Source organism: Marmota monax, unplaced genomic scaffold (genome assembly GCF_021218885.2).
Source record: "Marmota monax isolate L192 unplaced genomic scaffold, Marmota_monax_Labrador192_F-V1.1 WCK01_AAM20220418_F8-fsc00082, whole genome shotgun sequence".
Taxonomy (NCBI): Eukaryota; Metazoa; Chordata; class Mammalia; order Rodentia; family Sciuridae; genus Marmota; species Marmota monax.
Window position 1 is genome coordinate 7,966,103 of NW_026695207.1, and position 14,288 is coordinate 7,980,390.

At 53.1% G+C, this 14,288-nt stretch overlaps 1 protein-coding gene across 4 annotated transcripts in view; it reads right to left on the reverse strand.

Annotated features, from left to right (window-relative positions):
• Window positions 1-1,775: 1,775 nt before the first annotated feature.
• Window positions 1,776-14,288, reverse strand: part of Cep72 (centrosomal protein 72) — a 29,739-nt gene continuing 17,226 nt past the window's right edge. For 3 of the 4 annotated variants that reach the window (XM_046430329.2, XM_046430330.2, XM_046430327.2), the window contains 6 exons: window positions 12,568-12,872; window positions 9,104-9,242; window positions 7,960-8,156; window positions 6,585-6,711; window positions 4,134-4,245; window positions 1,776-2,503 (listed from right to left, as the gene is read on the reverse strand). In XM_046430329.2, coding sequence (XP_046286285.1) covers window positions 2,338-2,503; window positions 4,134-4,245; window positions 6,585-6,711; window positions 7,960-8,156; window positions 9,104-9,242; window positions 12,568-12,872 — 1,046 coding nt within the window. In that variant the 3' untranslated portion in view covers window positions 1,776-2,337. The remainder of the gene's footprint in view (window positions 2,504-4,133; window positions 4,246-6,584; window positions 6,712-7,959; window positions 8,157-9,103; window positions 9,243-12,567; window positions 12,873-14,288) is intronic. The other variant, XM_046430328.2, reaches the window with a different exon arrangement.

The following is a 14,288-nucleotide window of genomic DNA, read 5'->3' on the forward strand; positions in this document are numbered from 1 at the left end:
CTGGGGAAAATGCTACTGGCTTATCATGGTGCACCCTGCAAAGGCAGAGGTGAAGAGGGGCGCAGGGCCAGGTAAGTGGGAAGGTGCAGGGCTCCACGCACTCTCTGTGCCACCCTTGGGAACCTCCTCGTGCTCAGCTCCGCAGAAGTCCCCAGGCCTTGTTTCTTCAGGTTTCTGTGGAAGCTTCGCTAGGCGGGCATGACTGACTACATGGCTGATGGGTCCTCCTCCCGCCCTGGGGCTGTGGGGGAGGCTGAAACCCTCAGACCTACTGTGCTCTTTCCTATACTGGCCCATTCTGAAGCTACCGAAGGGCAGACAACAGTCAACACATCAGCACCCAAAAGACCCTTGAGAGATCTAAGGGCTTTAGAAGCTGGATGTCAGGAAGCTGGGCAGAGACTGGATGTGTATTTCACAATATCACAATGACTATGAAAAATGGTTTTTTACAATTAGATCCAAAATGCTGATAATTGGGCTGATAATTGGACCATATCAAAGTCTGAAATTCCTCTTAAGAAGTGCTATTAAAAAATGAAAAGCAGCATCCAATTATGAGTGCAACCCACAAAGCACCAAGCTCAGGATACAGGCTAAGCGTTCCTCAACCACGTTGCCTGGACCACAGTATTTCAGATTTCGGAATATTTGCATAGATGTTACTGGCTAAGTATCCCTAATCCAACAATTCAACTTTTTTTCATGCAGTGCTGGGGATGAACCCAGGGCCTCACACATGCCAGGTGTACAGTAATCACGGAGGCACATCTGGACCCTGATATACTGAAAAGTTTTCAGATTTTGGAGCACTCTGGATTTTTCAATCAGAGAAGCTCAGCCTATAACTAAGTCTTGCAAATAAACAGGAAACAGACTATCCAACAGAAAACAGGGAAAGGACTTGAACAGTCACTGCAGAAAAAGAAATCCAGATGACCCGTATACCCAGAAAAAGGCCAATCAAACCCCGGGAAGTGCACTGCACGCCTTCTAGAGATGGTCTTACGGGTTGCTGGTGGTTCACTTAGTGAACAGTCTGCATTACCTGGTGAGCTGTCCTGGGCATGGTCAAGGAGTTAAGGGAACAGGAACACAGTGGGAAACAAAACCTTAAGAACAAATGGCATCTAAAAGCTAAAATACACACAATCATGATGATAAAAACTAACTGCCTGCCCAGGCCTAAGCTGGATTAAGCATGAAGAAGAGGAGCTCAGCAACTTGCGACCGACCAGCAGAACAACCCTAAGTGAAGCCCTGAGGCAGAGGATGGGAAAGACAAAGGTGCTGGAGGACGTGGCAGCGTCATGGTCTCACGTGAGCTAGAGACCAGGGCAGGGGCAGGAAAGGCGAAGTTTCCCAAGAACCCCCACAAGAGGAACATGCTGGCATGGTGGGCATTCTCTACAGGCTTAAAATGGACTAGTGCTAACATCTTCTGAGACTTCCAGGACCCCACCCCATGCAAAAACCAGTCTGGCATGACATTTTCTAGCAAGTCCAGACACTGATGCTGATGGATCCAGCCATGACAGGTGTCAGGAAGGGCACCTGAGGCTCACTCCCACCTCTGCCCACTCACACCACGCCACACCCAGCCAACACAGAGCACCTTCGTCTGCCTGCTCTTTCTTGCTAAAGCAAACATAGTTTTAAAAAAGTCACTTTGTTTTACCAAAGCAAGGATTACATATGAAGTAAGCCTCCAAACTAAAAACCTATTTTTATGTCCTGATATGATATAATTTTCAGAAATACACTGCAAGCAAAAGTCAGGTCTTGAGTAGATGTTTTTACTATGACATGTTAGTATCATAAAACAATATTTTTAAGTATTTCTCACATCTTACAAGTATTACTCTTATTAAGTCTTGGAATTTATTATTTCGCACTCCCTCTCCATGGTATGTAGTCTGTTTTCACCAAAGAATTCAATGAGAAACTCATTTGTAATTTATAAAGAGCCACTTAAAACTTAACTTTTCAGAACAATATGAGTTCTATTGAGGAAGGCTTGTCACACAAAAGGTTACCATCTTAATTATTATACATAGATATCTCTTATGTTAGGAAGAAAAACTGCATTTACTTCATCTTAGGATATTTGATGCAAACATGGTTTTTGTCTCCTAACATGCAAAGGCCTAGGATTCATCCTATCATTTTAGGACATTTTAGAAAGCTGAACTATAAACCCTGAATACCTTTCAAGAATCATAAGGTAATTACAAACAGAAGAGACAGATCTCACCAGCAAATGAAGGTAGAGAAAGACAAAGGTGCAAACCATGAGGCTGTGACAGACAGTGAAAGAAATCACGACTCTGGGCAGCATCAGCAGGACTGGCGGCCACCAAGGCTGGCGCTGCGGGGCGGGAACAGGGCCGTGGTCTTCTTGAGCTCCTGGAAGCTCCAGTGCATCTGTTCCACCTCAGCCCTGTGCTGTGCCCGCACCCGGCCCAACTCTTGCAGCAGGTGCTCGTTGGTGCTGACCAGGGAGCTGCAGGACCACAGGGAGAGGCCTGCTAAGCTCCTCAAACGCAGGGCCTCTGCCACCCTCCCCGCAGCACTGTCCTTCCCGCCACTGCCTGGCCCACAGCCCATCCCTTGGCCTTTTCTGAGTCAGGTTCTCTCTCTTCCCAGCAATACCCAGGTCCACCACCTGATCATGGCCTGGTCATCTCCCACTGGCCACTGTCCATCTGTTCTACCCTTCCTGATCAGAATGAGCTGTGCCCACTTCACCCCTGGCTCAGCCAACGGGCAGATGAATGGCTCCTTCAACATGTGCCATGTGTGGGTCTTTGACAAGATTATGAAGCCCTTTATGGCCAGCAGAATAACGTCCTAACTCTACCAAGGACCCAGACTGCCACTCCTCCAACCCCCAGTCAGCGTGTTGATTCTGACAGGCGACGAGGTGATGGAAACCCCATTATCACACTTCCCGGCAGAGGGCTCAGGAAGTGCTGCACACTTCACCCTCTCTTCACCTCCAAGCTGCTGTGGTGACGTCTGCCGTTCACCACAAAGAGAGTACCCCACTGACCAATCCACTGAGTAGGCCCTAGACAGCTAGCATGAGCCCAAGGCAAAGCCCATCCCTCTGCATTTAGATGCTCTGCACCTGCCCTGCCCACAACTGAGCTGTGGACCCTGAGCTATGGTCCTTGAGGCATGGACCCTGAGCTGTGGACCTCGAGACATGGACCCTGAGCTGTGGACCCTGAGGCATGGACCCTGAGCTGTGGACCCTGAGGCATGGGCTCTGATTCTGACAGCTTGTCGCGAGTCAGAATCAACACGCTGACTGGGGGTTGGAGGAGTGGCAGTCTGGGTCCTTGGTAGAGTTAGGACATTATTCTGTTGGCCATAAAGGGTCTTGTAATCTTGTCAAAGATCCACACATGGCACATGTTGAGGGAGCCATTCACCTGCTCGTCCCCATGACCTGCTGAGGACAGCCTGTCAGGTTCCAGGACAGAACCAGCCTTGCCTGGCTGCCCTGCCCTACGATGGCACACAGTCTCAGGGCCCACAGCTCAGGGTCCACAGCTCAGGGCCCACGCTTTAGGGTCCACACCTCGGGGTCCACGCCTCAGGGCCCACACCTCAGCCACGTCTGGGGACATCACTTCAGCTCACACCTCACGGCTCACACGTGAGGCTACATGCTTCCTGGGTCACACCTCCAAGTCCACAGCTCTTAGCCACCACCATGCCTCAGGAACCACCTCTCATAGAGTGCAGATGCAGGAAGGGCCTGGGCAGGCACCTGTGGCTCCCCCCTCAGCTCCCCCCAGGGCTCGTGGGCAGGCGCCTGGGCTCCCCCCTCAGCTCCCCCCAGGGCTCCTGGGCAGGCGCCTGGGCTCCCCCCTCAGCTCCCCCCAGGGCTCCTGGGCAGGCACCTGGGCTCCCCCCTCAGCTCCCCCCAGGGCTCCTGGGCAGGCGCCTGGGCTCCCCCCTCAGCTCCCCCCAGGGCTCGTGGGCAGGCACCTGTGGCTCCCCCCTCAGCTCCCCCCAGGGCTCGTGGGCAGGCGCCTGGGCTCCCCCCTCAGCTCCCCCCAGGGCTCCTGGGCAGGCACCTGTGGCTCCCCCCTCAGCTCCCCCCAGGGCTCGTGGGCAGGCACCTGTGGCTCTCCTGCAGCATCTGGGTGAGCTCCTGGATCTTGTCATAGTGCTCCAAGTGCTGCTTCAGCTCCAGCACCTCACCAGAAAGCCGCTTCATACTCGCCTGGAGTCCTGACCAGGAAGGGGCAGCCGTGTTTAGTGAGATGCACTCACACCCGGAACACCAGTGCACACTGGCTCTGGGCCTCCAGGCAGTGGGCAGACATTGAGGCTCTGCCTCTCCCTCCCCTCTGTGTGTTTGCAGCTGGGGGTCAGCCCTGCACACACCCCTGAAGAGCCACGTCCTCACGCAGAGGACGTGCAATGTCCCTTTCGCTGGATCAGCCTGCTGGTGGACGTCCCTCCCACAGGAAGGAAGCTGCGCCCTGAGGGGAGTCTGTGGCTTGGGAAGGGGCACTGGAAAGCTGGCGAGGCCCACGGGCCACGGCTCTAATTCCACAGCCATCAGTGACAGAGATGAGTGCAGCTTCCATCCACACAGCTCTGTCTCTGTTTCCAACTCAAGAGGGAAAGAAAGAGAGGGTTCTTGACTCCCCAGGTCCACACTCAGGGAACACCACCACTAAGCACAACCAGAGACCCAGAGAGAAAATAATGGCGGAGGTCGGCGAGGATGCTGGCAGTACTTTCTTCTCACCAGCAAGTCCAAGGCAACAGGGACATGTCCATAAGGTGCCAGACCTTACATGCCACCCAGAATCCGTGCGCTCATATTTCTACTCAAGGGCCTGAGTAGAGGACAGGGGTAGCATGGTTTCAGGATCCCCCAGACACCAAAGTCACTAGAGAAAATACCTGAACCCAGTGAACAAGAAACGAAGGTGTCTTTAAAATCTCAAATGCCAGAAATTGGGGCAAGCCCCATGTAGGAGCTGGGGGCTTGTCTGTCAGGGAAGCAGAGGTCAGCAGTCAGGCATCTGACTGACTGAGGTGGGAGTGTCCTCAAGTGTCCCTGCTGTCCTGGGCCAATGAGGGAACCATGGCAGATGCAGGAGAGGCACCACCTTCCTAATGAGGGAGAGACCAGGGGTCCCATGCAGTCTGGAGGGCTGATCAGCGTGGTCCCTTCTAGAAGAGTGCCTACGCTGCCGAGAACTCACTGCTCCAAGGCAAGTTTGAGCAGGAACACCAGAGAGAAGGCTGAGGAGCAAACAGGCCTGAAAATCCTCAAAGGAGGCTGCCATACATTTATCCACGAAGTCAGAAAAGCTGCCCTGGCCCTGCCTCCAGGGATCCAGGAGAACAAATTTCATGTGAAATCAACAACAGAAAAGTACTGCGGTCAAGTCCCATGGCCAGTGCAAGAGTGTCCCCACAGACACCAACAGTCAGACCACAGGGCAGGTCAAACCACCAGGCACCATTTCAAGACCAGCACAAAAGAAGAAATGTAAGAAATAACAGACAACTCAAGTCAGAGCCAGAAAAGGTCAGGAAATTCAGAACAGAATCGGCAAGAGCAGAGTCACATGGAAATGAAGGCCAAACCCAAAGGAACCAAGTGCAAGCCAACCAGGCCAACGCTTAGAAACAGAAGTAAAAAGAGGAAAAATTCAAATCTGCAAAAGGAAAAAGAAAGGAAGAACTCTCATCATTCAAGGTAAAACCCCAACCCAAGTAAAGGAACAAAAGGTGTGAGCGGACACCTCGCCCAAAAAGTTAAGCCGAGGGACATCCTCTGCGCTGCCTCTGGCTGCACAGGTCACAGCTGAGGGCCGGGTAGGAAGGTGCCAGCCAGGAATGGCCACCTCCTACCTCCAAGGAGGGCTTCTCCTGAGAAGAGGAAAGTCCATGGAATGCAAACCCCCGACAGGTTACCATAGAAACAGACACCACCACCAACACTTCTTTCTACAATAACAGATGTCTGAACTTGAAATAGCTGATGTACTTTTCCTAAAGGGCAACACAGAATCACAGAAAGAGAAGAGAGGGAAGGGAAAATTACCTGGACCTGGAGAAAACAATGATCTGCTCTGAAGGCAGCAATGCAACCAGAGCCCAAGACACCCCGGGGGAGGGCCCACAAATTCCTCGTCAGAGAAGGTTGTAGAATAAGTCAAGAAAACTATGAGCCGCTTTCTGCTCTGGCTTTCTTATTGTCTCTGACATCGCTCAGCCTCACTGGTCATGCATAGATTTGTTTGTATCCTGTGTTTGGATTTAGGGAGTCAAACGCCCTATCAGATGCCCACCACTGACCTCTGCTTCCCCCGCAGTCAGGCCCCCAGGTGCTATGTGGGGCTTGCCCCCCACTGCTACCATGCGCTCCAAGGAACACAGTCAAGGCCACCCACACCATGGCCAGTGGGGCAGGGGCTCCCATTGCACTCAGAGAGAGCACTTTCTGCTTCCAAATTCTTGCAGAAATGACTCAGAATGAAGTCTACTCATGCACATTTAGAGAATCAAATCAAAAAGTAGTGTCAGCAAAAAACCTGCAAACTCACCAGAGATCTGCAAATTCAGTGCAGCTGAAGCATCTGCACTCTTTACTTCTTTTTTCATGCTGGATAAGAGAGATTTCAAGCTACTATTCTCCTCCAAAGACTTGTCCAAATGTTGTCTCAAGGTATCCTAAGGGAACAGAAGAGACATGTAAGGCAAACTCCTCACAGAGCGCCAAGGGTGTTTTCTCACCTGGGGGCCCTGCGAGAACAGCAATCTGCACAGTGCTGTGGCGTGAGTCTCAACACCAGGGGCTGCCTGTGTGGTTTTGCTATTTTCTTTTTTTTTCAAGGGGCTGGGGCTGTAGCTCAGTGGCAGAGTGCTTACCTTGCATGTGTGAGGCACTGGGTTCAATCTTTTTTTCTCAAAAAGAGAAGCTTTGTGTGGGATTTCTCATGTAAGCGCTCATAAAATAGACATTATTTGCCAGGTAGTTCCACATCTTTGTCCCAGCAATTCTGTGGTTTCCACCATTTTACAAAGGGGCGACTGAGGCAGTGGACAGGTCAGGCAGCTGCTGCAGTGGCCCCATGGCCCCCAGGCAAGCACACTGTAGGTTTGTCTCCCCCTGTGGGCCCTGGGCCCACATTAGCAGGGGACTTCCCTAAGCACTGCCCATGTTGCAAGGACTCCAAAAGCCTGAACGGGCCCATGGAGGACACCTGTGCGGAGCCTGGGAGAGGACCTGACTCACCAGGCCTTCAGATGATGGGCAGCTGAGCCAGCTTGGCTCACCTGCAGAGGCTGCATGCTAAACCCAGGGGCTCACCAGGGGTGATGCACGCCATAGAGCTCTCTCAGAGGGTCAGTGGTTGCCCTGTGGGCCTGGATGGTAGCTCTGCAGCCTGCACCATCCACCTTGAGACAGGCAAACACCCCAGTACTCTCAAACACACCGGGACCCACACAGGGTTAGCTCAGCCCTGTGTGCAGCTCAAGGGCCAAGCTTGTGGCTCTAGCTGCTCTTAGGCGCCACCTGGTGATGAAGAGTTCCTGACACTCACCCTGGGCCATCTACTTCCTGGCCGGGGTGGCAGGACAGGCCACAGAATCACCCAGTAACTGGTGTCTCAGTCATCAGGGACAGAAGACTCCCCTTGGAGCCTGGATTTGACCCCTCGTCCCCATATCCCACCAGCAGCTGGAAGGCAGAACAGGGACAGCCAGAGAGCCTGCCATTGCCAATTCACCGTTTCCATGGGGTCTGGGCCTGAAACAGTCAGGTAGAGCCCCTGAAAGAGAAGCAATCACTGGGAAAGGAAGGACTTTGTGGCCCTGGAGGAGCAGGACGGGAGACAAGGGACTGCAGCTGGGGCTGTGAACAAGCTCCATCTTCCTGTCCCAGGGACAAAGGAAACGGCACAGGGCACCACTCACCATCTCTCTGCGTGTGTTGCTGAGCTCCGACGTCACCTCGCTCAGCGTCGTGGTGTACTGCTGCTGGTGCTCAGCCAGGCGGTTTTGCAGGGATTTATTTTCAAGGGCCAGGTAGCTAATTTCTTCATTCCCAAGTTCTGAACTGTCCTGAGCTGCTGCAAACTCTTGAACAGATGACAAAATGTGCCTTGCCTGAGCTGGAGTGAAAAGGGAATTCTATTACAGTGCTCACAGCTACAGCGTGGAGCACAAACAGAACATGCCCAGCACGTGACCCTGTGCCTTGAGAATGGTGAGGCACAGAGGGACGGCAGGCTTCAGGGTCACTTTGCTTGGATTCTCTACATGCAGCCATGTTGATTCTCAACAGCTTGTATTCTAGAAAAAAGGTGACTCGCCAGCAGAAGCTGCATATGCTGGCAGCCACATCTGGAGCAGCGTGGTGAGTGCCGGGAAAGCTCATCCTGCAAAGAGCCTGGCAGCTCCACAGGGGCAGCAGCCTGGGTACCATGGACCCACCCCACTGCCACAAGGAAGAGGTGTGGAGGCATGGGCTCAGGGCACCCTGACACAGGAGGAGCTAAAGGCCATGACAGGACACTGAGAAGAGGGGTCAGAGCCCAGTGGTTGGCAGTGGAGGCAGCTCAGAGTGCTGTCCAGGGTCTGCCAGCTAGCAAGCCTCGCTAACAGGACACTAACAGGACGCCCATGCTGCAAGAGAGAAGGCAGCTGTCTGGGCTGCAGGCACCAGGCTGCATAGTGGGAGCCCCTGAATGCTCCTGCACTGACTGGTCACCAGTTCACAGACACAAACAGACCCAAACCCTCTCTAATATGGGCCTCCTGCTGGGCCCCAGGTCATTTCTGCCAGATGCTCTGCAAATCTGCCTGTGCCCAAGCAAGCACACAAAGAGGATCTGGAGAAGGCAGAAGCCCTTTTCTCAGCCTCCAAACCCCTGCTTGAAGACAGGGAAATTGGAGCACATTCCACTCACAGGAGGATGTCCATTGTCTGGTACTGGGGCCACCTGGCAGACTCTCCAGAGCTCCATAGGGTGTGGATGCGGAGGACCCACGTGGCAGGTCAGCAGCACCTGCCAGGAGCTGCTGCCTGGACTGAAGGCCAGCACCCACCTAGACTCACCGAGGAAGGCCTGGTTGCTGTGCAGGGACTTGCAGCCACTCCAGTGCCTGTCCACCAGGTCCAAGAGCGCTTCCAGGAGCGCCCACTCCAGCACAGCCCTTTTCCCAGGGGGAGCTACTGAGTGTGGTCTGGGAGACGGCTGTGAAGGAGACAAGATCATGAAACTGGCTGTTCAGCCATGGCCGGCAGGTCACGGCAAGAACCAGGTCTAAGGAGAGAAGATGGCGGGTTACAGCAGCTCCTTGGCACCAGACTTAAAAAGCAGTAAGACATCTCCTCAGTGCGGTGGGTAATTAAGGGAACCCACTGAAACAGTTCTGGACAGTAAGAGAAACCAGACACAGAAAGTCTGAAACTTCAAACACACTTAGAAGTGCACCGGCTCGGCTGGCAGCAGTGGCCGCTGAGAGGATGGGGGAACACAAGCAGAGAGAGAGGAGACCTTGGCAGATAAAACACTGACCTGAGGAGCCCTGTGGGCTAGAAGGAGGCTGCCCTTAACAGACCCAGAGTCAGTGGGGGGTGGGATGTGCTTAAGGGACAACCAACCCCAATCCCTGGCCATGGGCAGATGGCTCTGTGGGAGGTGGTCACCAGCATGGGGTCACACAGTGAGAAGAGACAGAGGAAGCTGCCAGCGGACCCAGCAGGTGCCTACTATGACCCCCCAGAGTGTGTCTAAACCAAAGTGGCTGGAACGGAGGCCCGGAAAATGGTGCGTGGAGCATGCAGGCTCCGGATGAATGGGGGGGGGGGGGGCTCCCTTTGTCACAGGTGAGTACCACACTCGGGCACTCAGCAGTGAGGTGAGACCCATGGGGTTAGTACCCACGCCCTAAAAGTGGATCGACTTAACCTGAGGCCCCAGAGATCCGACCTCCGGCAGAGACACAGAGGCTGGGGATCACACCTCAGACACCCACGGACAGAGTTCCAAGCTCAAGACTAAATCCCAACTCTGGGAGCTTCCAATGTAGAACTCTTTTTTTCTTCCGTTGCTATGGTTTGGATGCGAGGGTCCCCCAAGAGCTCACATGTGAGGCAATGCAGGAAGGTTCACAGGAGAAATGACCCAGTCAGTGACGTGGTCCCCTGATGGGATTAACTGGTGGCAGCTGGAGACGGGTGGGGTGTCGCTGGAGGAGGAGGGCCCCCGGGGGCGAGGCTTTGGTGGGGTATATATTTGCATCTGGTGAGTGGAGTCTCTCTTGCAGCTTCTTAATGGTTAAGTGAGCCGCTTCCCTCTGCCACACTCTTCTGCCATAAGGTCAGCCTCACCTTAAGCCTGAGGAATGCAGTCTGTGTGTGTGGACTGAGACCTCTGAATCCGTGAGCCCCCAGATAAATTTCTCCTCCCCTAAAATTGTTCTGATCAGGTCCTTTAGTCGTAGCAAGGAAAAAGCTGACTAAAACAGACATATTCTCCCCATTTTTTTACTTTAAAAATTTTTAATTTTAAATATTAACTTTAGAATTTCTCCAATATCACTTCATCATATTTTGTTACTTTTTACTCTTTTCCATTCCACACACAGTATGTGTGTGTATTCTCACTGCATGGATGTGTATACAAGTGCTTGTGCCCGCGCACACCCACACACCCACACAAGCACACTTTTGCTTTCGTCCCATACCCTCATACACCTGTTTCCACCTGACGCTGGCCTGCCTGCACCTTGGTTTGTGCCTCGAATAGCCGCTTCTTCACTCCCTTCCCCACTCAGAGCCAGTTCCATGTTTCATCTTCTTGTGACACTAGGGCTCTGCCTGGCTCCCTCTTCGTCTAACAGGGGCAGGAAGGTGACTGGGCCACTTCACAGAACAGAGACCCCGCTGCCAAGCAATACCCACATCTCAGCCAAGCAACAGTAGTAAACCTCACTGCACACACGCTTCAACACCCAGGACAGGAGACAACCAGGACCCAGGCAGGAACGACATTGCTCACATATCAGAAACAGAAGCGCCAGAAGCAAACAGTCTGCATGCAAAAGGGCACGGTATAAAAAGAGGAAAGGGGGGCTGGGGTAGAGCGCTTATCTAGCAGCGTGGGGCGCTGGGTTCCATCCTCAGCTCCACATGAAATAAAATAAAGGTTCTGTGTCCAACTACAACTAAAAACCAAAATATTTAAAAAATAAAAATAAAAAAGAGGAAGGGGTCCATCTGAATGGGTGTGCGAGTCCCAGGCCTCCAAAAACATGAGGAAACAGGCAAACAATCCTCCCAGAACCCATGATTCCCAACAAAGATCCCACAGATATGAAAGAGGATGGAATTCCATAGAAAAATTATAAAAACTGATTATCAAGATATTCAGTGAACTCAAAGGAGATCTAAAGAGCAGATTAGAACAGACCCCCGCGATTAAGAAATGCCAGTAATGTGGGACACTGTCCCAGGAAAGCTGCAGGAATCGAGCAGAGACAAGCCAACAGGAAGGCCACTTGGGCTGCACCCACATGGCCACAGGGCAGAGCCACACAGCCCTGTGGAGAGAACCTCACGATGCCCTGGGCCCCAGAGGCTGGACGTGGAGCTACAGGGCTTGTTTGCCCAGCTGTGTTTCGGTCTTGCTTTGGTCCCATCCCTTCTTCCTATGTCCCTATTTTTCTGAATGGAAGTCTTTACTCTGTACCATTTCATACTGGATACTTGTAAATTGCTTTTAATTTTGTAGGAGCTCACAACGCAATATTGCCTTGAGCCTCAGAGTAGACCTTGGACTTGAACTTTGAGCCATCTCGGAACTGCTGAGACTCTGGGGACCCTTGGGAATGGACTAAATGTATTGTGCATCGTCAGATGAGTTTGAGCCTTTGGGGGTCAGGGGAGGAATGTTATGGCTTGAATGTGAGATGTCCCCCAGAAGATCACGTGTAAGACAATGCAAGAAGGTCTACAGGAGAGATGACTGGGTATGAAATGTCACCCAATCAGTTAATTAATCACCAATGGGATGCAATGGATGGCATCTGAAGGCAGGCAGGGTGTGGCTGGAGAAGGTGGGGCACTGGGGGCGTGGCTTTGGGTAAATATTTTGTACCTGGAGAGTAGAAACTCTCTGCTTCCTGATCATCATGTGAGCTGCCACACTCTTCTGCCATGACGTTCTGCCTCACCTCGAGTCCTGAGGAACCCAGCTAGCCGGCTGTGGACTAAGACCCCTGAAACCATGACCCCTCAAATAAGCTTCTCCTCCTCTACAGTTGTTCTGGTTGGATCTTTTAGTTGCAGCACCCAAAAAGCTGACCAAAACACCTCTAATATGTGGCTGTGTTTCCACCTGACCACACTGGGCACCGTGGGAACAGTGCAGAGCAAGGGAGCCAGTGCCAAGGAAAAGAAGGCGTAGGGCTGCCTTCCCTGGGAGTCAGGGCACTGCGCGCACGCCAGACCCCGACCACCAGGGCCCCCCGACAACCAGGCACAGCATGGCTGCACACCCTCGTGCCCCAGCTCACCACTCCAGCGTCGCCTGTGCCGCGAGGTGTCTGCTCTTCTGCCTCCGAGGCCTCAGAATGGGGAAAGGCACTCTGGCTCCTGCCCTCAGAGCTGTCCTGTCCGCTGGGACCCTCCTCCAGGCTGCAGGGCCCACTGGCCCTCTCCAGGCAGCTCAGACACTCCCAGTCGGAAGGCGCTTGGAACCTCCCACCAGGCACCCTCCTCTTCCTGAACTTGTCAGCAACAGGCAAAGAATCTAATGTTTTCTGTGAGGACAGAGCCGACTTCTGAGAAGAGGAGACAGAGCCCTCGATATCCGTGGAGGCTGCAACAGAGAGGGAGAGCTCACTGCACCAGATTCTCGGGGGCCTAGTGGCCAATATCTTGATTTCTAAAAGGTGTGTGTGTGTGCACATAGATGTGTACACACACATGCACACACACTCCACACACTCAGAAACACACACACACACACAGGAGTCGGGGGAGCTGGGGGGCACAATGGAGCAAACATGGTCAAACAGGACCTCGGGCACCTGGGCCAGCAGAAGGAAACCTCAGCATGCTGGGCATTTCATGAGTGCTCAGCTGCAGGGATTCCATGCCCACTTCCAGGGGCTCCAGCAGACATGTGGCACGTATGCCTTCTCCAAGAGAGGCATTCTGACAGCTGACGGAAAGGTAGGGACTGTGCACTCTGCTGACCAAGCTGCCATGGGGGTGCAGGACACAGGGCACCTCATGCAGGGAAGGGCCATGAGAGCAGGAGGCGTGGGCAGAAGCACAACCCTGGCCTCAACCACGGCCCTAGAACTGGAACCACAGCCCTGCCCTGCAGCAGCGAGCCGTCCATCTGGCCAGGTCACTGCTGACCAACCTGGCTCTGGAGGCCCCATGAACTCAGCCTGAATGAACCTCCAGAGTGCCAAATGCATTCATGCCAGGAGGTTTTCAGACACTTATGCCACACAGATGCACGTGACATGCACCAAATGTGCTCAACTTTAATATTACAACCATAGCTGCTGTCGACCTATCCTACACATTTAGAAGAAATGTGGGCATGTGGGAGAAGCAAGGAGGGAATGAGTGTGTTTGTGCATGAGCGAAGAAGTACCTAAGTGTGTGCACACCAGAATCCTGAACAAGCAAGGATTCTAAATTTCAACGTGCTCGGTTCTTTCCTAAAGTATTGCAGAAGGCTCCGCAGGTAAGCAAACACATAAAGGTCACAGGAGAAGCTTCATGGCAGCAGCAGACACCGAGGAAATCTTAAAAACAGGCGTGGGGTTACCTGGGTGCGGGGTGAAGTGGGCGTGCGGCCCGTGTGTGCGGCAGGCCTGGGGGGAACTCCCCACAGTGCTGGTCCTGAGGAGGCTGCTCTGGACAGCAGCCTCTGGGGCTGCCTTTCTTTTTCTCGTGGCCCCTCCTTGCAGAGTCCCCACACTGGTGCTGGATGGACGGAGGATTCAACAGACATCTGGATTCCATTTTATTAAGAACACTTTAAAAGCTTAATTTCACTCAAGATTACATTTTAAGTCTATGACAGTGTATGGCATCTGTTACGCATGCTTCCCTTAAACTGATTAAGTAACAAAAAGATGCCTCAGTACAATGGGACTGAGTGAATTCCACACAGCTCTCCAGGGAGGCGAGGGCAGACCCAAGACCACAGGAAGCAGCAGTCACGGACCCATGAACCAGAAGGTCGAGTGAGAAGTGGCACGGGCCAGCTGAC